Below are 21,955 nucleotides of genomic sequence, written 5' to 3'. Positions count from 1 at the left end.
GTGCTTTGTAGTAAGACAGCAGGTTGTTGTTGTTTCCAACTGAAGACATTCTGTGGCGTGCTGCTCAACCACAAATTTGACTGCCATTTCATAATGGCCGCTAATAGCTATGGACACAGATGACATACATTGCATACACACACACACAACTCTGCTAACTGGCCTTAATCATTCTAATGCTGTAAGCTTGTTCAGAAGGACGAGGCGGTGAGGGGAAGGAAGGAGTGAGTGGATGAAAGAATGAGCAGGGCTGACAGGGAAATGTAGAAACATAATGCTTTTCTCCACTGAAAAATAAAATCCTAATCATTATTTTGCTCCTGTTTTCTGCTGTTTTTTGTTGTGTCCATTATGGCCGGGGAGTAAGAGGTGCTCTCAAGCTGCAAATACACCAGTAGTGTCATCAAAAGACAGGCCATCTGTCACCTCAGTCAGCTATGACAGCGAGAAAAAGTTTTGACAGATTTCACAGCACATTATTCTCAATGAATAATGCATTTGGGTTTAGGTTACTCAACTCTTCACTTGGAGGCATGGAAAAAAGAGGACCTAAATTACCGTTGCTCATTAAGCACACTTAGAGAAAAGTTGCTGTGTTTTTCTGTCGTTCTGCGTTTGATCTCAGCAAACGTACAAAGGAAGGGAATTAATTAACAACTCTCCATGGGAGGGATAGGCTGGGATGTAGAGTTAGCTCTGAGGGAGGGAGGAAGGGAGGGAGGAAGGAAGGGAGGAAGGAAGGGAGGGAGGGAGGGAAATTTGTGTAAGTCTGTGTGTGTTTGTGAAATTTTTACACAGTTTTCAGTATCTTTATTTATGATTGCGGGTCTGTCAGTCATTGTGTGCATGTACAGCTGCTGTATGTGCCTGTATACTATGTGTATATTGAAGTTTCACACAGGGTTAAACTATCATCATAGACAGAACTGATATGTCTATCATCTACATGTCTTGGATCACAGGAAGAAAATTTCATACAATACTTTTAGAAACTACGGTTACCTTGTCCGTTTACTTCCTTTTTGCCCCTCCTTTACTTATCAGTTATAATTCAACATACAACAGTGAATACTGTGTTTTTTTATGTCCATAAAAATCTCCACAGAGAGAGGAATTTCAGCATGGCATACGTTGGCATATCTGAGATCAAAAGAATAACTTATGAGTTCCTTTTTGGTCGACTTTTCTCTTTTAAAGCCCTAAAAGGGCCCTTAATGATAAGGGCTGCAGATTTGATTTGCATATGGAGGCAGCTTCTAGACAGGGTGCCACACTAATGCTGCTGTTGAACAAGACTTAATGTCATGTTGCTGTCAAACACTAAGGCAGGGACGCTGCTAAGTCAATTTCACATTGTCATACGCACACACCCGTAAGGGCGTGAACGTGTTTGCAGGCGCACACACATAGCAGCCTAGTGAGATGTGCAATAGAGCTTTGCCTCATGTCACGGCCCAGTCTGTTTATGAAGGAGGTGCTTGGTCAGCCATAAACTAGATGGTTTCAACAGATACGAACAAAACCTTGCTGGATGCCAAGGTCATGTGTCAGCAAGCGGAAAAAAACTACTCGCTTTGAGTGTTTAATACGCGGAGAGTCCTTCCGTGAGTTGTGGTGTGCAAGTGTGTGGAGCCTCCGGGGTACGGGTAACGCTAAGGCTAAAGCAGCACTTCTGTCGAAGCCATCATCTGACTTATCTGACTGCTCTGGGCTATGTAAGTGCACCTTATGGGTGTGTAAGTCCAGTGGGTATGTGTGTGAGACAGGGAACGTAAGTGTGATTGATAAAACAGTCTTGGTTATCCTCATGCTCTCTTATTAAAGATGGACAGATGTGGAAAAAGGCAAAAATCACTGGGTGAAATGGATGAGGTCAGTGAGGAAGAGAAAAGGTGATGGAATGAGAAGGCTGGAGATGAAAAGTGATGGGAAAATGCAGGAATTATACAAAGTAGTACGAGTTGAAAAAGAGGTGACTGACTTATAAAGGAAGGATGGCATGCAAGAAGCATTGTGCTGTAAGGGAACAAGAAAAAAATAGATGACAATGAATGAGAGCAAGAAGACTTTTGAAGGGACATTAGTGGAAAATAAAGTGCAGTATAGAAAAAAGAGGAAAACGGCAGAGAAAAGTGAATTGGTGGAAGAGGTGGAATTGTGTGACGCTTTGCTTTGCGGTAAGACGTATTGCATCACTTCCTGTTACCTTGCTTGTGCACTGTGGAATTTCTTGCTCCGCTTGGACTACTGATAATCACTTTATTTCTATCTATAACTTACACAATTTTGCGAAGGTTAAACTCTACAGCTTACCGTTCTGTTCTAACACACTCCTACAGATCTTTAATCTTTATTCTCACTTTTTAACGGTGTGTCTGGTTCTCTAGCGTAGCATGGCTACCAGTTCTCTCCCTCTATCTCCTGCTTTCACCTGCTCCGTGTGTCAGATGTTTAGTTACTCCTCTGCCTCCTTTAGTGATAATGGTACATGTAACAAATGTAGTCTTTTTGTAGTTTTGGAGGCGAGGTTATCTGAATTGGAAGCTCGGATCTGCACTGTTGAAAATCAACCGATAGCGAGCCAGGTCCCTTTAGCCAGTGTGGAGCCACCTAGCGTAGCTAGCTCAATTAGCCTCCCCCTAGCAGAACCTGAGCAGCCAGGATTACAACGTGGCTGGGTGACTGTCAGGAAGAGGCATAGCTCTAAAGTCAAGCCCGTTGTTCACCATCGACCTGTCCACGCTTCTAACAGATTTTCCCCACTCAGCGACACACCCGCTGAGGACAAAACCCTGGTAATTGGCAGCTCCATAGTCAGAAACGTGGCATTAGAGACACCAGCGGCCATAGTCAAATGCATTCCAGGGGCCAGAGCGGGCGACATAGAATCCTATTTAAAACTGCTGGCTAAGGATAAACGTAAATATGGTAAAATAGTTATTCACGTCTGCGTTAATGACACCCAGTTGCGCCAATCGGAGGTCACTAAAATAATGTTGCATTGGTGTGTAATTTTGCCAAAACAATGTCGGACTCCGTAGTTTTCTCTGGACCCCTGCCAAATCTGACCAGTGATGACATGTTTAGCCGCATGTCGTCCTACAATCGCTGGTTGTCTAGATGGTGTCCAGCAAACAACGTGGGCTACATAGATAATTGGCAATCTTTCTGGAGAAAACCTGGTCTGATGAGGAGAGACGGCGTCGGCATCCATCCCACTTTGGAAGGAGCAGCTCTCATTTCTAGAAATATGGACGAATTTATTTGCCACCCTAAAACATGACAACCCAGGGCTCAGACCAGGATGCAGAGTTGTAGTCTTACACACTTCTCTGCAGCTTCCCACCTGCTGCTATCCACCCAATCAATTAACACAAAAGGAGCAAATCCTCTTGTGCAAAAAAAAAAAAATTAAAACAAAAACTTTAACTGAACAAAAACATCAAACTATTAAATGTGGTTTGCTGAATATCAGATCTCTCCTTTCGAAGTCTCTGTTAGTGAATGAGTTGATTTGTGATCATCATATTGATATATTTTGTCTTACAGAAACCTGGCTGCAGCAGAAGGATCATGTTAGCATTAATGAATCAACTCCCTCTGACTGTTTAAATGTTCACGTTCCTGGAACCACAGGCAGAGGAGGAGGAGTGGCAGCTATTTTCAGATCAGGGTTACTAATCAGTCCCAGACCCAAGATTAGTTTGAGCTCTTTTGAATCTCTGATTCTCAGTTTTTCCCACGCAAAGTGGAAATCACAGAAACCTCTTGTGTTTGTTGTTGTGTATCGTCCACCTGGCCCTTATTCTGAGTTTCTGTCTGAATTCTCAGAGTTTTTATCCCAGTTAGTGCTGAGTACAGATAAAGTCATTGTAGTGGGTGACTTTAATATTCATGTAGATGTTGAAAATGACAGCCTGAATATGAACTTTGATTCTATATTAGACTCTATTGGATTTTCTCAGAGTGTTCACAGACCGACTCACTGCCTTAGGAACGGCTACACGAAAACGAAATGAGGGTTTTTTGGAAAACGGGTACGAAAATTATTGCGACCACACGGGGAAGCTTCTGTGTCCTCATGGAAACGATGAAAACGATGCAGTACACACGAAACCCCTCTAGGTGCGCTGTAAGCCACCCCCACCGGTTACACCAGAACAATAGAAGAAGCAATGCGCATGCGTGTACGCCCCTACTTCTACCAGCGCGAAGCTCACGTTGTTCCTTCAACAACGTAGTTAGCAGTGTCTGCAGCAGTGCTGCTATCAATGTTGTGGGGTCCATGATGATCGCTGTCTGTCCTTGTTGTGTTGTCTTCTTCTTCCGGATTTTGAATGGAAGCCGCTTTTTGTTCTGGTCACTGACGTATGTGTATACGTCACTAGCGTTAGCCATGTGGCTGTGACGCAGATGTAAACGAATCCGTTTTCGCTGTAACAATGGAAACGAAACGAGGCCGTTCTCAGATCTTCCCACTCTGGAACCCGTTCTCAAAAACTATTGTTTTGGGGTAGTGGGAACGCCGGCTCCGTGTGGCCGCGACAGCCAAACGATAAGAAAAAGTATCGTTTACAGTGAAAAACGTTTTCGTGTAGCCGTAGCCTTAATCACACCCTTGATCTTGTGCTGACTTATGGCATTGAGAGTGAACAGTTAACAGTGTTCCCTCATAACCCTGTCTTATCTGACCATTTTCTGATATCCTTTGAGTTTACATTACTTGACTATACAGTTTCTGAGAAGAAATTTACATATAGAAGGTGTCTATCAGAGGATGCTGTAACCAGATTTAAAGAATTAATTCTATCATCTTCTTCACTGCCATGTGCATATATGAAAGAGGACGACTACCTAAACTTTACTCCAGCAGCACTTGACTCTCTTGTTGACAGCACTATAGTTTCAATGCGTACAGCACTGGACAATGTTGCCCCTCTGAAAAGGAAGGTAATCAGTCAGAAGAGGTTGGCTCCTTGGTATAATTCACAGCTGCGTGCTTTAAAGCAGACTGCAAGAAAGCTGGAGAGACGGTGGCATTCCTCTAATTTAGAAGAGTCTCAATTAGTCTGGAAAGATAGTTTAATAACGTATAAGAAAGCCCTTCGTAAAGCTAGAACTGCTTATTATTCATCATTGATAGAAGAGAATAAGAACAATCCCAGGTTTCTTTTCAGCACTGTAGCAGGTCTGACAAAGAGTCCGAGCTCTGTTGAGCCAGGTATTCCTTTAACTCTCAGCAGTGATGATTTCATGAGCTTCTTCATCAATAAAATTGTTTCTATTAGAGAGAAGATTGATGGAGTCCTTCCCACTATTATCAGTGATGTATCATCAAGTACAGCAGCTTTAGAGGTGTCTTTAGAACCTGATTTATATTTAGACGGCTTCTGCCCAGTTGATCTCTCTGAACTAACAACAGCAATAGTGTCTTCTAAACCATCAACTTGTGTTTTAGACCCAATCCCAACCAGACTGTTCAAGGAGGTTTTCCCCTTAATTGACACTTCCATATTGGATTTGATCAATCTGTCTTTGTTGACAGGATATGTACCTCAGCCTTTTAAGGTTGCTGTAATAAAACCTTTACTTAAAAAACCTACTCTTGACTCAGAAGTGTTAGCTCATTATAGACCTATATCCAATCTCCCTTTTATGTCTAAAGTTCTTGAAAAAATAGTTGCAGCTCAGCTTTGTGATCATTTACACAGAAATAATCTGTTTGAAGAGTTTCAGTCAGGATTCAGAGTGCATCATAGCACAGAAACTGCACTGCTGAAAGTTACCAATGATCTCCTCTTAGCCTCTGATAGCGGACTTGTGTCTGTGCTTGTCCTGTTGGATCTCAGTGCTGCATTTGATACGGTCGATCACAGTATCTTATTACAGAGACTTGAACATGTTATTGAGATTAAAGGAACTGCATTAGGCTGGTTTAAGTCATATTTATCTGACTTCAGTTCAGATAGATTTCAGTTTGTTCTTGTAAATGAAGAATCTTCCTCACACACCAGAGTAAGTCATGGAGTTCCTCAGGGTTCTGTGCTTGGACCGATTCTTTTCACTTTATACATGCTTCCATTAGGTAACATTATTAGACAGCATGGCATAAATTTCCATTGCTATGCTGATGATACCCAGTTGTACTTATATATAAAAGCAGATGAACCCAATAGGTTGGTCAGACTACAAGCATGTCTTAAAGACATAAAGACCTGGATGACTTAGAACTGTCTGCTTCTAAATTCAGACAAAACTGAAGTCGTTATCTTTGGACCTGAGCGTTTCAGGGAGAAATTGTCTAGCTATATAGTTACTCTAGATGGTATTTCCTTGACTTCTAGTTCTACAGTGAGGAACCTTGGAGTTATTTTTGACCAGAACTTATCATTTGACTCGCATATAAAACAAGATTGGACTACTGTAATTCTTTATTACTGGGCTGTCCGACATATTCTCTGAAAAGCCTTCAGTTGATCCAAAATGCTGCAGCCAGAGTTCTGTTGAGAACTAACAGGAGAGATCATATTTCTCCAGTTTTAGCTTCTCTTCATTGGCTCCCTGCTAAATTCAGAATAGAATTTAAGATTCTTCTCCTTACATATAAAGCTCTTAATGACCGAGCTCCATCATATCTTAAAGATCTCATTATAAGATATTTTCCTAACAGAGCACTTCGTTACCAAACTGCAGGTTTACTTGAGGTTCCCAGAGTTTCTAAAAGTAGAATGGGAGGCAGAGCCTTCAGTTATCAGGCCCCTCTCTTGTGGAATAAGCTGCCAGTAAATGTCCGGGAAGCAGACACCCTTTCCACATTTAAGACCAGGCTTAAAACTTTCCTTTTTTATAAAGCTTATAGTTAGGGATGGCTCAGGTGATCCTGAAACATCCCATAGTTAAGCTGCTATAGGCCTAGACTGCTGGGGGGCCTCATCTGTCACACCTTTCCTCACTTTACTCTCTTTATGTATATGTGACATTATTGTGGTCATTAACGCGTGTTTCCCTGCTCCAACAGATATCCTTTAATGGTGTTACAGTGCCCCCCCCCCCCCTTTTCTGTCTTCTCAAACCCCAGCTGGTCGAGGCGGATGGCCACCCTTCCTGAGTCTGGTTCTGCCAGAGGTTTCTTCCTGTTAAAAGGGAGTCGTTTCTCTCCACAGTCGCCATAGGCACGCTCAGGCCGGGAGATTGGACCGAAAAAGAAAAAGTTTTCAGTGCAATCTGTTGGTTTCCTAGGAAATTGTTTTTGAATTGGCTCTATATGAACGAATTGGACTATTTTATGAATAATTCTGATTACGATTAATTGAATTCCAATTGGCTTGAATTGGACTTTATTATCTAAGTACCTTGAGATGACATTTGTTGTATTTGGCGCTATATAAATAAAAATGAATTGAATTGAATTGAATTGAAAGAAGAGGGTTGGAGTACAATAATTAAAGTGAACAAAGATGCTCCAAAGATAGAATACAGAGACAAATTAAAAAGAACAAATGTTAGGAAAAAGTAAAACTCCAAGAAGAGATGAAGGGTAGTAAAGTTGTCAACTATGTCTGAAAATAACAAGAGGTTAAAAAAACTGTAGCTAAATGAGAGAACTAAACAGCAAACTAGTTAAGGAAAGTAAAACTGTTAAACCTAGATTTTTTTCCCTAAACTCCAAACAATTCTATCAGATCTCAGTGAAATCCTTGCATCATGGTTGCTTCTGGTGGTTCCTCCCAGCACTGGTATGTATAATATTCCACCACAGGACAACTGCTTTGTTCTTAATTAGCTCGAGAAGGCTTTGTGATGAGGAAGGTCAAACATCTCGGCATGACGATGTCTTTCAGATGTTTAAAGAAATGAGAAATGACTTCAAATAAAAAATGTCCAGTGATGCAGGCGTTTGTAATCAGCACAGTCTTTAGTAAGCTTGAATGTTTGAATAGAGGCCTGCCCATAAATCCTTTCAATGGGGTGCAACCCTGTGGCTGGAAAATCTGATGGATGAAAAATTATAACTGCAACTATCACTTACTCCTTTTAATCTACAGGTATTTTTAAAAATTCGAATCAAATTAAATGTAAGAAATTTGATGTCCAATAAATGTCAAAACTGCATAGTTGAGACATCCTTTAGAATACCACTAGGGATGAGCTGCCAGTAGTTCGATTCTGTGTAATCGTCAATTCGCCTGCCTAACGATCCCGTTTATAGGTTCGGCTAATGTCTGACGCATTTGCGCGATGACGTCATGTGCACGCTTCGTATTTTGGCTCAGAATGTTTCCAACATGGCGTTGAGGCAGAAGCGCACCAAAGTTTGGGTATTTTTCACCAAAAATGACAATACTAGGGCCAGTTGCAACACGTGCAGAGCTGTGATCACATCAAAGGGGGGAAATACTTACCTGACTCCCGCCCTCTGGTATTCGCATACCATCTGGGACGAGCCCACAACCGACATGATTTCAAATGGGGCTATTTTTTCTAAAACTCGTGCATGTGATTGGATGAAGAATATGTCCGTCATCTTGACTGACACGCCACTTCAGCCACTCCCAATGACTCAACCCGTGACGTAGCTCAGAGCTTACTTGACTCCCGCCCTCTGGAGCATGAATGGGCGGCCATAACGCGGCCATAACGCCGCCCATTCATCCAAAGTCTCACCCAGCGATTAATGATTGGCTCTGATTATTTTCTAATCGGACGAAACACATATGACTCCCAGGCTCCTCAGATGGTTGTGTGAGGAAAGGGAACGCCCCCGCGTGTAGTTGGTGAACACAGCCAGATGACGTGAGTCAGGTTAGGGAAATACCTCCAACATGCTGAAACATCTGACCACACAGCATTCAGTTACTGTGCATGAATGTAAAGTCTTTGACTCGCGGGGAGCTTGTGACACAACAATACTAATGATAATAATATTATTAATGAAAGACCCCCATTCCTGCGACCCGTACAACCGGGCCAGCCAACGGGGAGAGAGATATCACTCTTCAAAACTGGAGAGCCCTGTAACGTAAAACTTCCAGGTCCTGTTGATTCTAATAATGTTAGCGACATACTTTATGAATAATTTCCATCGGATATTAACATTTAGTTGACGAGGACCGCAAGAGTGAGGCAGGCTCAGAGGCAGGCTCCTGCATATCTGTAGCTACCCCTTTCTTCGAGGCAGGGAAAAGTAAAATGACAGAGGCAAAAATAGATAAAATGTTGGTGCATACTTGAAATTAAAGTGCTACTGCAACCAAAGCCATTTGTACTATATTTATACTATTACAGGTCACCACAGAACTTCAATCTATACACCTAGAAACTACCAACCAGGCCAGAAATCTGGGTGTAGTGATGGACTCAGACCTACATTTGGAAAAACACATTAAGACAATAACAAAGTCAGCCTACTATCACCTTAAGAATATATCAAGGTTAAAAGATCTGATGTGTCAGCAGGACCTGGAAAAACTAGTCCATGCGTTCATCTTTAGTAGGCTTGACTACTGTAACAACATCTTTACAGGTCTACCTAAAAAGTCAGTTAGACAACTGCAGCTTATTCAGAACTCTGCTGCACGAGTCCTCACTGAGACCAAAAAAGTGGACCACATCAGTCCAGCTCTGAGGTCTTTACACTGGCTGCCTGTCCATCAGAGTAGACTTTAAAGTTCTGATGCTGGTCTATAAAGCTCTGAATGGTCTAGGACCAGAATACATCAGTGACCTCCTGACCCAGTATGAACCTTCCAGACCCCTCAGGTCATCTGGATCCGGTCTTCTATCAGTTCCCAGAGTCAGAACCAGACATGGAGAAGCTGGATTCAGCTTCTATGCTCCACATGTCTGGAACAAACTCCCAGAAAGCCTCAGATCAGCTGAAACACTCAGTGTATTTAAGTCCAGGTTGAAGACACACCTATTTTCAGCTGCATTTGAATAAAGCTCCAAATCTGAAGCTTAAGTTTAAAAACTTAATCACATTTTAACTACTGATTTTATCTGATTTTATCTATTATTCTTATTTCTTTCTTTTTTGTTTAAAATTTAAATAATGTATCTGTAAAGCACTTTGAACCGCCTAGTAGTTGAATTGTGCTATACAAATAAACTTGCCTTGCCTTGCCTTGTCTTACTATATATGACCGGATGAGAATCGATACGAGAACCGATAAGGAACCGAATCGATAAGTGATATCGATAATGGAACCGTAATTGCTAAATTCTTAACAATTCCCATCCCTATATACCACAATGTATTCAAGCTACGTGTGATGTTGAATTTTAGCTGATATCTGACATGTTGATATTTTCAAACTCATTCCGCCTGAGTAGTTGTGCATGTTCTTACTATCAGATCCCAGCGCCAGGTCCTGCCTTGCTCCATGTGAGCTCTGTCCAGTTGAACTGCTGCTGACTGTGTGCAGGGACCAGCTCACACCTGAGTGGGGATCAGCCGACCAGCCGCACAAGCTCTGCTCAAAGTCACACATCGCTGACAGAGATGGAGTGGTGGCTGGGAGTGGACAGAGAAACACAGATTATGAATAAATACGTCTGTAAGTGCATCGGTTTCCACTGAAATAAAACTGATCAAGGACTCATGTTTTTTTTTAGCATTTATGTAATGTAATGATTTTTAACCAATTAAACTTATTTTTGCTCCCATATAGGCCGGTTCACATTTATTTCATAGTACTTTGAGAAATATACCCACTGACTATCTTCACATTACAACACTAAAGTGAAACAAATCTGATCTTTTTCTGTTGATGTGGTTAATATCTGATTTTTTTTATTTCGGACTCTGTGGACACAGTAATCGAAAAGTAAATTCCAATTTTCCATTCCAATTTGTATCACATTAACATGTGGTCTTAGATCAGTTTTATATATCTGACATGTGGCAAAGCGGCATCAGTAAAAATGCTCATATCTCAGTCAGATTATATGTGGCTGTTTTCTTAAATATATGCGCGTTGTCATAAACTTGCAGTTAAAAGACTGCTAGCAAACAGCGAGCAGCAAAAGCCAACTGTCTAGTGTTTTTTGTCCTTATAAATCTTTTCCTATACAGCTGGACACATGTTTTTTTATCTTCTAGAGATAAATGACATCCACAAACATAGCTAGCTTCAATTTCAGGATCTAATCCCCAGTGTGGTTCCATGAATTACTTTTCTGTTGCTGGTGACACAAGTGTGAAAAAGTGCAAAACGTCTGGTGTCTGGTGAGGATGCGTTTCAGTTGGCAGTCATGTTCATTTAAAAGTCAGAAGCAAAACACTTGTAGTTATGATTGTGAATTGTCAAATCTGCCATGCAGAGAATCAGGATTTAATCAGGTCTGAACAATGTGGCTGGTGAAGGTATCCATCGTGTTTCGATGGTTTGGCAAGCAAACACACTTTTTTCAACAAAAAAGTCCAAAAAGAGGAGTAAAGGAGAATAACAGAAGAAAAAAGAAACAAGGGAGAATAAAATGATAAAATGATGCTGCTTGAACCACATAAACTCCAGTTAGGCTACTTGCAGTCAATTGACCCATAGCTGTGAAATCATATTCCCAGTGCGTGTCTGTGTGTGTGAGGAGGCAAGATCCTCTGGCTGTGAGAGCTGATTTTCCCTCGAACGGAGCTTCCTGTGTGACTCTTGAATGTAACAGACTTCAAAGCCCAGAGGCCTTGTGGTGCATAGTGACATCATGAATTTGACCTTAAGAGCATCAGCGTGTGTAGATGTGAGACGAACAGAAATAAATAAATGTGTGCTTGTGCGGCATTAGGAGGAATAGTGTGTGCAAGAGTGCTTAAAAAATGTTTCTGTGTGTGTGCTTACCAGATCTCATTGCAGAGGTTGTCTGTTCCACTCTGGGAGACGTGGGGGTCACCGTGTGAGGTAGAGTGGTGGTTTCTGTCAGCAGGAAAAATAAAAGGCGATTAGCATAAAAGGTAATAAGATAAGATGGCAGAACACCATACTTAACATTTAGTCAAGCTTTAGTATGAGCATATCTGTTTCAAATTCAAATTTTGAACACACTCCAACTGTAAGAGTAGCAGCCACACAGGACATCCCACTACAAAACCAAAGCTCTCCTTTTTAAATACCCACAATTAGCTCTACAACAGCTCACGACACAGCTGAATATGCACAGGAGTACATTTGTGTTTTTGAGCAAAGCCGAGGAGTAGACATTATGGTAAACAATAATGTTTACACACTGCTGTGTTCCAGGACTGTGTGGAAAAAGATGAACTTTGTTGCAATCCAAGCAGCGACACAGTGAGCTGAAGCAGTAAGCTGGCATGCTGAGAACTGTGCCACATCACTCCGTTCATCCACTGCTTGGCATGCAAAGACACACACACACAGATGCTTGTACACTTCTCTTTGTGGGGGCCTGTCACTGGCATATTGCATTATCATAGTTATTATTATAACCTTTATTTAACCAGGAAGATCCCATTGAGATTAAGAACTTCCTTTTCAAGGGAGACCTGGCCAAGATAGGCAGCAGCAAATACAAGACACAGTTACAAATTACACAGATAAAAACAAAAAGTGTTGAATTTACAAGCAGATTATGAAAAACAAGTACATGTACTGGAGTCGGCCTCAAGTGTTCTCAGTTTGGATTTGAAGACACTCAAAGAGATTAACCCTGTTAGTTTCCAGTCATTCTGCATCTGCAACATATTCCATGCTAGAGCTGCAGAGCAGCCAAAAGCCTTTTTACCCAATTCAGTTTGGGCATGTGGAACAGAAAGCAACACGTAGTGTGGAGAACGGAAGGAGTAAGGACCAGCACTTCTCTGTGCAATTAGGGAACAAATATAGGAAGGCAGTAGACCAATTAATGCACAAAAGTATACCAATGACTGAGTCTTCGGGTGGCCAGAGCAGCCCATCCAACTCGAGTGTGTAACTCACAGTGGTGTGTCAATGGTTTACAGTTGGTAATGAACCTCAGAGAGGCCTGATCGACCATGTCAACCATGTACAGACATTTAGCAGGAGCATTCATACATAAAAGATCTCCATAATCCAGTACAGGTAAAAAGGTAGCAGCAACAAGTGTTTTTTTTACTTTGCCTAGCCTCTTACCTCAACTCTCACAACCAAAAGTAAGTGTGCCAAAAGTCTTTGGAGAGGAGAGTCTTGCCTCTCAGCATACATCTTGGAAACGCTCTGGGCAGTTTTATCAGGACCATTTCCTTATAGAAATTAAACCAGACTGCAAGTCTATGATCCCTGAGACAGAAATATTGCACATATGGAATTACTAGTGAAATATGTCAACAACTACAAAAGAAATGGGTGAAAAAAAAACTGTTTCCCCAATCTTTACACATATGAATACACAAAGTCGTAGAATAAAATCCTTTTAAACCACACCTTTGGGTGACACACAACCTTACTCGTATCTTACCCAACCCTATCTCCAACTTTAAAATCAAGTCTTTGCCTGCAAACATCTATGTAAATACACCCTCAGGAATAGTTTGCTCCTGATTCTCAGACCCCATGAAAATTGTGCCCTGTGATGATAAATGCTGCTCTCAAACTGACCTTGGAGCACAGCAGCATGCAACCAGTGTATGATAGATCAAACACAAGCACACACATACAAACACATCAGCAATGTCACTGTAACCCCACAACCTTCTGGTCTAAATAAGCAGTTTTCTTCTGTTGGTTACTGAGTCCTTAAACGTCCACGAATGTTTTACCAGCTCTCTCCCTCTCTCTCTCTCACACACACACACACACACACACACACACACACACACACACACACACACACACACACACACACACACACACACACACACACACACACACAGTGGAGAAAGTGAGTGTATGCCTGTAAGACGCTGACGTCAGGGAACAGAAGATTTTCTGGCTTCTGTGGCACAAACACCCCAAACCTCTCACCTTATTAATCTCAGAAGCTGCTCCTGTTCCTACTTCTCTCATTCATCTGATGTTTTTGTTCTCCCCTTCCTTCATCTGTTTCTTTGTCTCAGGCACACCACATGTGCCTATCCTCTCTCTCTGCCATAAGAAATCTGACCAAATTCAGCTCCACTGTGCAAAACCACAATCAACACCCCAAAAATCTGTCTACACACATAAACACAAGTGCTAACTCACTCCCACACACAATCAATCTTCTCTTGAATCTGTAGCATATCATAGAAGTGAAATCCTGCCCAGTGTTGTTTCTGTTTTCCCACATCTGCAGTTTTCTTCTTCAGAACTCTCTCTCGCTGCTCTCTTTCTGTCACCCCTCCCTGAGGTATTTTGATATCCACTCGCCCCATGCTTCTGCATGCCCACAGCTCTTTTTATTGAGATTGTGTCTCTTCTTTTTCTTCTTTCTGTTGAAACTTTCAGCACTGCTCAGTGTGCCACAGTTCTGTTTAGTGTCGTTTTATGTAGATTTGAACCACCAGCTCAGTAAACTTGATCACACTGTTGATTTACATCTTCTTCAGTTGCAGTGAAATGTTTCCATGACTCATATGGTGATGGATATGTGTGTGTGTGTGTGTGTGTCCTGTTTAGAGAGTAAACTGTTAACCTTTGCAATCCTTTAGTAATAGCTCTGAATTTTCTGCGGCGTCTGGGTTCATCTTGTCCTCTGCTGTGCATTGTGGACGTGCATCATTTTATTGAGTTTGCTCACAGTAAAAGTATGCAGGATTGTTATGTAAGCGGAAACACACACACACACACACACACACACACACACACACACACACACACACACAACTAGATGCTCTCAGCTGCTGACATTAAGCCGTTTTAATTTGGTGCCCTTTACTGCTGTAATGAGCCCACACTGGGTGGAAATGAAGGGGTGGGGTGGGGTGGGGTGGGGTGAGAGACAGAGAAACACAAGAAACATAGAGGATGGAACCTAACCCCTTCCACCTTCCACCCACAATTAGTGACCACACATAACTCTTGTCAGGCTCCTGTTTCTACCTCCATCTCCCCTCCACCTGTCCGATCCAGTTTTGTTTTCTCTCTCCTCCTCACTCCTTTACTTCCTCCATTCCATATCCTCTTCATCATCTGTCATCCCCATCCTCTTTCTATTCATCAAGGTCCTCTATGTAGCAACTGTAAAGGTCAGTGGAATAATTTGAATAAGTTACTTATTATAAAATATAATACTGTTGCAGGAGGTTTTTCTTTTACTTGTTGTAGTGAAAGAGGCACTCTATAGATGGGTCATCTACAGAAAACTGCCATGACTTCCTCGTACAAACACACACACACACACACACACACACACACACACACACACACATATACACGTTCTCTAAACTGAGAAAAAGGTGTTGTGGGCCCACGGGCTCATTGTAAAGCTGCTGACTGGGTGGAACCAAACGGAAACAGAGAAAACTGTTCAATTATGGAAAGAGCTGTGGGTATAAATCTACCTGTGTCAGCTTAAATAATGACTACTGACATATTGTGTGAGTGTGTGTATCTGGGAAAAAGAGCGAGTGTTGTTGTTCCTCACTTATTGGTGACATGCTGCAAGTGTGTGTTTTCTTCATGATAGGTAAGCCCTTTTTATGGCACTCTACTGATAGTTCTTTTTTTAGAATGGCTACAGTAAATGCTCCAAGTATCCAGCTTGTGTACGTAGAATCTTGGAACTTGGAAACTTGTAGGAGCATTTCCAGTTCTGGATGTAAAGCAAGCAGGGCTGTTCAGTGTTAAGTGTGACATCAATTGACAAGTGATGGCAGAAAACACGAGTGTTTTTTGGATGAAAACCATCCCAGCAAACTGAATGACCAATCTAATGACTATTCTTAAAAAGTAAAAGTGCAAGTTTGTTACGTGGGTAGCTTGAAGTGCTACAGTAATCATGACTCCCTATTCTGTAGATGAGCAGGAGATAAAATGTTATATTTATAGCGGGAAATTTCTTTTTTTCTATAGGTTAAATGTCTAATTAGGTCATTCTTCGGCAACCTACCAATAATATCTGTTTTTATAGTAAGTGCTGCGCTGAACCATAACATTTTATGTCTAGCAGACATGTTGGAGAGTTACTGCTACCCCATTAATAATAAAACAAAGCATGTGACTTTCGTTAAAAAGCCACCAATGATGGAGCTTAAAGTGTGGCTAAAAGGCAGAGCCATGAGCTATATAGCTGACATGCTAAAAGGGAGGATGCTTTTCATGTCAGGAAACTACTGACAGTGAATTGCTCATTAGCTCATTGTGCCATCAAAGTACCACAAGGTACGTGATTGTAATTGTGGCCTTAAGAGTCAGGCAATGTACAACAACTGAGAAGATCAAAACAGACTGGCGGCAATGATGGGCTAACAACTTAAACTAAGCTACAAAGGAAATTAGTTTAAGAGTGAAACATTGAGCTAAGTGTATCAATGAGATCTCTGGAAAAGAGAAGCTGCTTTCTACTTTACTAATAGTTAACATTAACTTATTATATTTATATTATATCTAACTTTTTATGCTTCATCAGCAAGTATAGTGCAACACTGATGGACTGCCAGTAAATTTTGGGTAATGAAAAATAAGTCTTTACATAATATGTTTCATCATGGAAAACCACTGAATTCCATTTTTGCACAAGGTATGAAGCAGCATTGAACAGATGGACAGACTGACAGATGGGCGGATGGATAGATGGATAAAAGAAATTGGAAATTGATGGAAAAAAAGATGCAGACATATATGGGAAAAGTAGTAAAGGGGTGGTGTGCCAAAGCTAAATATTTATATTGGAAAAGTTTGTACCCTTTTGCAAACAGACATACTTAAACACAGAGTCAACCACAATGAACCTGAGCCCAACCTTAAATGTTTCCATGTGCGATATGACAAGCAGGGAAAGAGAAGGAATAGATCAACTTAACTGTCTGAAAGGAAATGAAACATTGTTGTATGTGGTTCAAAAAAGCTTATCCTCCTGTGGCTGTTTGCTGGAATTCCAGGCACTTAACACGAAAGTATTCTTATATTCTGCAAACGTGGCCTCGTGTCTCTGCAGTACGACAGGCCCAGGCCAGGAGAAGTGCTACAGGGCACCGAACATCTGCAGTGGACAAATAATTCTTCAACACCATGGCACACCAGTGCATTGTACTGTCAGGAATTACAATCTTGAGCTGGCTGCTAGTTTAACACCTCTGTTCTGATTTGAATGATTAAAGAGGCATGAAAATCTTTGTGATTGAGTTTTCATAAATAATGAAAGCAACATGTATTGCTGGCAACAGCTTTATTTTGCTTTGGATTTATATGGCTGAGACAAACAGGTGATAGATTTCTTTTAAAAGAAAGATCTCTCCGCAGAAAAAAGTAAAGAGCGTAGGGAGAGGATGCATGAGCATAAAGGGGAGGAGCGAAAGTGATGACGCTGGTGAGTGTGTGTCTGCAGGGTGGTTGGGCTTTGTTTCAGGGGCCTTGGCAGGAGACACAGTGAGTACAGCAGAAACCACAGCAATTTGAGCTAGGGCCCTGGATCTAACATTATTTTCCATTTCTACATTTATTGCCAAGTGGCTTTGGGTGAAACATTAATCAGACATCAAGTTAATCAATATTTTAAAGGACCTAATCATGTGTTGTGTCTTTGCTTGTACCTCGAATACAGTTACAACCACTGCATTTTGTGAGGATTCTTATTCCTATTACAGTATACTTCAGAGCAATATGATACATTTTTTTCAACATGTTTTAATAGTTTCCATGCTGGTTAGTATTGGCCTCTGTTGAGTTTTTATAATCATATTACTTTTAATTCCCTCAGAGAGATAAGGAGTGTGTAAAGAAAGGGGAAGGAGCAGCAGGGAAGAAATATTAATGGGTGTAACTGAGGACACATCCCACCGATCACATGAATATATTTGAACTGGAGCCATGGCTCACATGTGATAATGATCAGCAATGCTGACACACACACACGCACACGCACACACACTTGGCAAGAATACCTGAGTGAAACTTGGAAAAGCAGAACACCTCAAAATGTTCAAGAAAAATCAACAGTACGTCCCACAAGGCTGCCATTAGTGTGTTTGTGTGCATGTGTTGTGTGTGTGTGTGTGTGTGTGTGTGTGTGTGTGTGTGTGTGTGTGTGCGTGTGTGTGTGTGTGTGTGTGTGTGTTTGTGTGTTTTCCTGGTCTAACTCTGTCCAGATGAAAATGACAGAAAAAAGGAAAGTCTTTTACTTTCATTAACTGCTGCATTTTACACAATAACCATTAAAAGTCAACCTACAGTACAATGAAATCAGGAAATACAGTATGTGGTATTATGCACTGACAGGAACATCCTGCTCATAGCAATGCTTAAAAAAAGATGATCTTAATAATCTTTTCTTTTCTAAAAACCAAGCCAAAATGAACAAGCAGTGGTAAAAAATGAGGTACATGATTCAATAGCTTGTAGAACCACTTTCAGTAGCAAGTTAGTGCTGCTAAAAGGCTTCCTCCTGCAACCCTTCCAAACAAGCCACACTTGTCCAGTAATTTTCTAACTGTACTGTCATCAACTGTAACATTTAACATGCTAACTGAGGCCTGTAGAGTCTGAGATGTAGCTCTTTGTTTTTTTTTAAATAATTTCTCTGAGCATTCATGGCACAGTCTGGCCATGGGATGAACTTGTTACGACATCCACTCCCGGGACGATTGGCAACAAATCTATTCAACTTGAATAATCTTTGATCTCCAAAATAATTTGGAAATGGCAGCAACAATTGCTTCTGGAAGATCTTTGCTGATGTCTTTCCTTCTTGGCACTGTATTAACACACACCCGAATGAGCAAGAGCAGTTTGCCAAAACTTCTGCTTTTATAGAGGTGCTAACACTTACTGATGATCGATTAATTACAGTCAAGTGCATCTGATTAGCAGAACCTGGCTGCTATAACCCTCTTAATTACTATTAACACAGTAAGGGTGGATTAGGCTTTTCACACACGGTTCTGCATTTTGACTTAATTTCAGTCAAATTAATAATGACCAAGTGTAATTTGTCATGTGTTTCAGTTGCCTAAATTTAACCGTGGTATGGACCAGAAATGTTTTTACTATGTCTGGTCAAGTATAACCTTTGAATCCAAAGAAGGTGTCCTTTGTTTCTCACGTGACTGTTTTTCTGTAGGATAACCAAAGCTTTATAGTGACACAGTGAATTTCATAGAGCCAATGCTATCACTGCCCCAACTGATATTAACTAAAAAGCATCAGTTAACTGAGACTGCAGTTCCCATTTTTGTCAAATTATTGTGGTTTTGTTGTGTTTGGTTGCAGTGTCTAAGTTACCCATGCACATAGGAAACTGCAGCAGCAGCAGATGAATAAAGACAAAGCTTCTCGAAGCTACTTTAAGATTCTGGACATGAAGCTTTCACTCTGTCTGTGTTTGTCACTTCCTCTCTGTTATTTTTCTCAATTACCCCATAACATTGTAGTTTTTAAAGGACTTGAGAAACAAACCCTCATCTTTGTGCCAAACAGGTGGTGTGTGTGCGTGTGTATTTGTGTGTACATCTGTGCCTGCCTGCCTGCCAAAAACTAGGTGCAGAGTGAAAGAGATGAGAGTGTAGCAGATGTTCTGATAGCTCAGTCATTGAACACATGAACAAAACTGGCAGCTTGTAAGCTCTCAGTTCACATCCAATAGTTGAGGTTACAAGACCTAAATTACATGTTGCCTCCATAGCTAGCGTGAATGATTGGAAATGAGCAGTCATTTTCTGGCTTTTGTTTCTGTGTTTGCACCGAAGGTTTAGCACAATAATGAGATGCTAAACAACATTATTGTGTGCCCTGAAGAACCCTGTATCTGTAATTTGGAATTGGATTTTGAGATTGTCTCGCTCATGTGAGGAAATTGTTGGGTCATTTCACTTCATTTTATGATATGAAAACACAGCAAAAGCAGTAATGGAAGAGCTATTTTTTTGTCTTTACATTTGAATGGTAAATAAAGTCATCTTAAACAACACCAAAAACTACTGTACATGTTTTTTGGAGTACATGAGTAAATACCAAGCCTGAATAGTTTTTTATTCATGCCAACAAGGCATGGCGCTTGGACACAAGTGGATTTCTGTACAATGCAATTCTAATATTCATGTGCTCAAAAATAAGTCGTGGTCTCATCTTTTCCAACAAAAAATGAGACTTAGTTCAAATTTTAAAAAAGGGTGAAAAACACTTCGAATATGGGTTACCTCATGGTCTCCTGTATGTAGGTGAAAAAGTTGCTGTTAGTCCTTTTCTTGTTTTACTCTGTAGATAACTCTGAGCGTTTGTCTGAATATATAGAAGCCCATTAGAAATGAATGTCTGCATTTTTTTTGTGTTTGTGACTTATCTGTAAACAGATGTGCTCAGTGGACTGAGGCTGATGCAGTGCTAAATATTTCATTTTCCTTCGAGAACTCAACACAACTGCTAGAACAAACACACACGTATGCAAAAGCAAAAAAAAAAGATCATGTGTTTTCTTTTGTTTTCATTTATAGTACTAGGAAAATAATAGTTGATCTCTGACAAGTGAGATCAAGTGTTTTTCTGTATCATTATTACATTCAGATTAGATAGAATTAGAGCAATTCAAAGGATAAGTGAAATTTAAGATGTGGGTTTATCTCACTGTGAGGCTGTATTTATAGGACAGGAGCAGGAGCAGTTGCTGTGGTGTTCATGTGAAGTGGGAATGAACTGTTATCATCTCTAATGCACAGATTAAATCCAGGGGGCAAACATCTGGCATGCAGACATAGACAGCCAGACCAGCGAATACTCCATCAGTTAAGATGTTGATCTTTTCAGTAATGCCTGCTGAAATGATGTGCAGTAGATGCAGTTACAAATACTGTGTATGGATAGAATAAACACAGCAAACTGCAGTCAGTTTGACTGGACATATAAGGGGAAAGTCATATCTTTTCTATTAATATTTAAGTTTCAGTGTGATTTTACAATGCCCGGGGATATTTACCTTGCTAATGTTCCTACTTTTTTTCCCTCATTGGCAGTCAGCTGAAAATCAAAATGAAAAAAGGTTGCCACCAGGAAAAAAAGAATATATAAAAGATGTCACCTTTATGTGTTTTAATTACACATTCTGTTCACCGGGAGTGTTGAAATGGTGTATAAAAGAACAATGTTTAAAAGGACAAACTGTAAAACAAAGGACTGAAACTGATGAAATAAAAAATACATATAAAAAAGGCACAATAAATGAAATACCTATGCCAACAAATGCTACAAAAATAATATGAAAAATCTCTTTGGCAATAATCAGTCTATGAAATGTGAATTGTATTGTTATTTCTGCTTTGATTTTTAACTGTATTCATTTGACTTTTTCTGTTAACACCTCTGTTTAATTTGTCATGTATTTGATATTATTTCTCCAAGCCCATTTATTTCTGCGTCTCCTCTTTACATTTCCCGTTGGGCTCTCTTTTTCTCTCTGCATGCACTCACATTCAGAAATAAAGAACTGTATTTATCAGTTGTAGCCAACAGTCCACCTCATGTCTGGAGCACTGTGAGCACTGTAGCCAGGTTGACAAAGAGTCTGAGCTCTGTTGAGCCAGGTATTCCTTTAACTCTCACAGTGATGTAAATGAAGAATCTTCCTCACACACTAGAGTAAGTCATGGAGCTCCTCAGGGTTCTGTGCTTGGACCAATTCTTTTCACTCTATATATGCTTCCATTAGGTAACATTATAAGGCATACATTTCCAGACTACAAGCATGTCTTGAAGACATAAAGACCTGGATGACTCAGAACTTTCTACTTCTAAATTCAGAGAAAACCGAAGTTCTTTTCTTTGGACCTGAGCGCTTCAGGGAAAAAACTGTCTAGCTATATATTTATTATGTATGTAATGCCGCAAAATTGAACATTTCCAAATCGGGTCATTTTCTG

The 21,955-nt window shown here is 40.6% G+C and overlaps 1 protein-coding gene across 3 annotated transcripts in view; it reads right to left on the bottom strand.

Moving 5' to 3' along the window:
• The window catches only part of LOC142396341 (neuropilin-2-like), a 121,469-nt gene that overhangs the window by 23,158 nt on the left and 76,356 nt on the right, over nt 1–21,955 (bottom strand). For all 3 annotated transcript variants that reach the window (XM_075478949.1, XM_075478950.1, XM_075478951.1), the window contains 2 exons: nt 11,835–11,909; nt 10,349–10,513 (listed from right to left, as the gene is read on the bottom strand). In XM_075478949.1, the coding sequence (XP_075335064.1) occupies nt 10,349–10,513; nt 11,835–11,909 (240 nt within the window). The remainder of the gene's footprint in view (nt 1–10,348; nt 10,514–11,834; nt 11,910–21,955) is intronic.

Source organism: Odontesthes bonariensis, chromosome 12 (genome assembly GCF_027942865.1).
Source record: "Odontesthes bonariensis isolate fOdoBon6 chromosome 12, fOdoBon6.hap1, whole genome shotgun sequence".
Taxonomy (NCBI): Eukaryota; Metazoa; Chordata; class Actinopteri; order Atheriniformes; family Atherinopsidae; genus Odontesthes; species Odontesthes bonariensis.
This window is presented reverse-complemented; position numbering and strand designations above follow the sequence as displayed.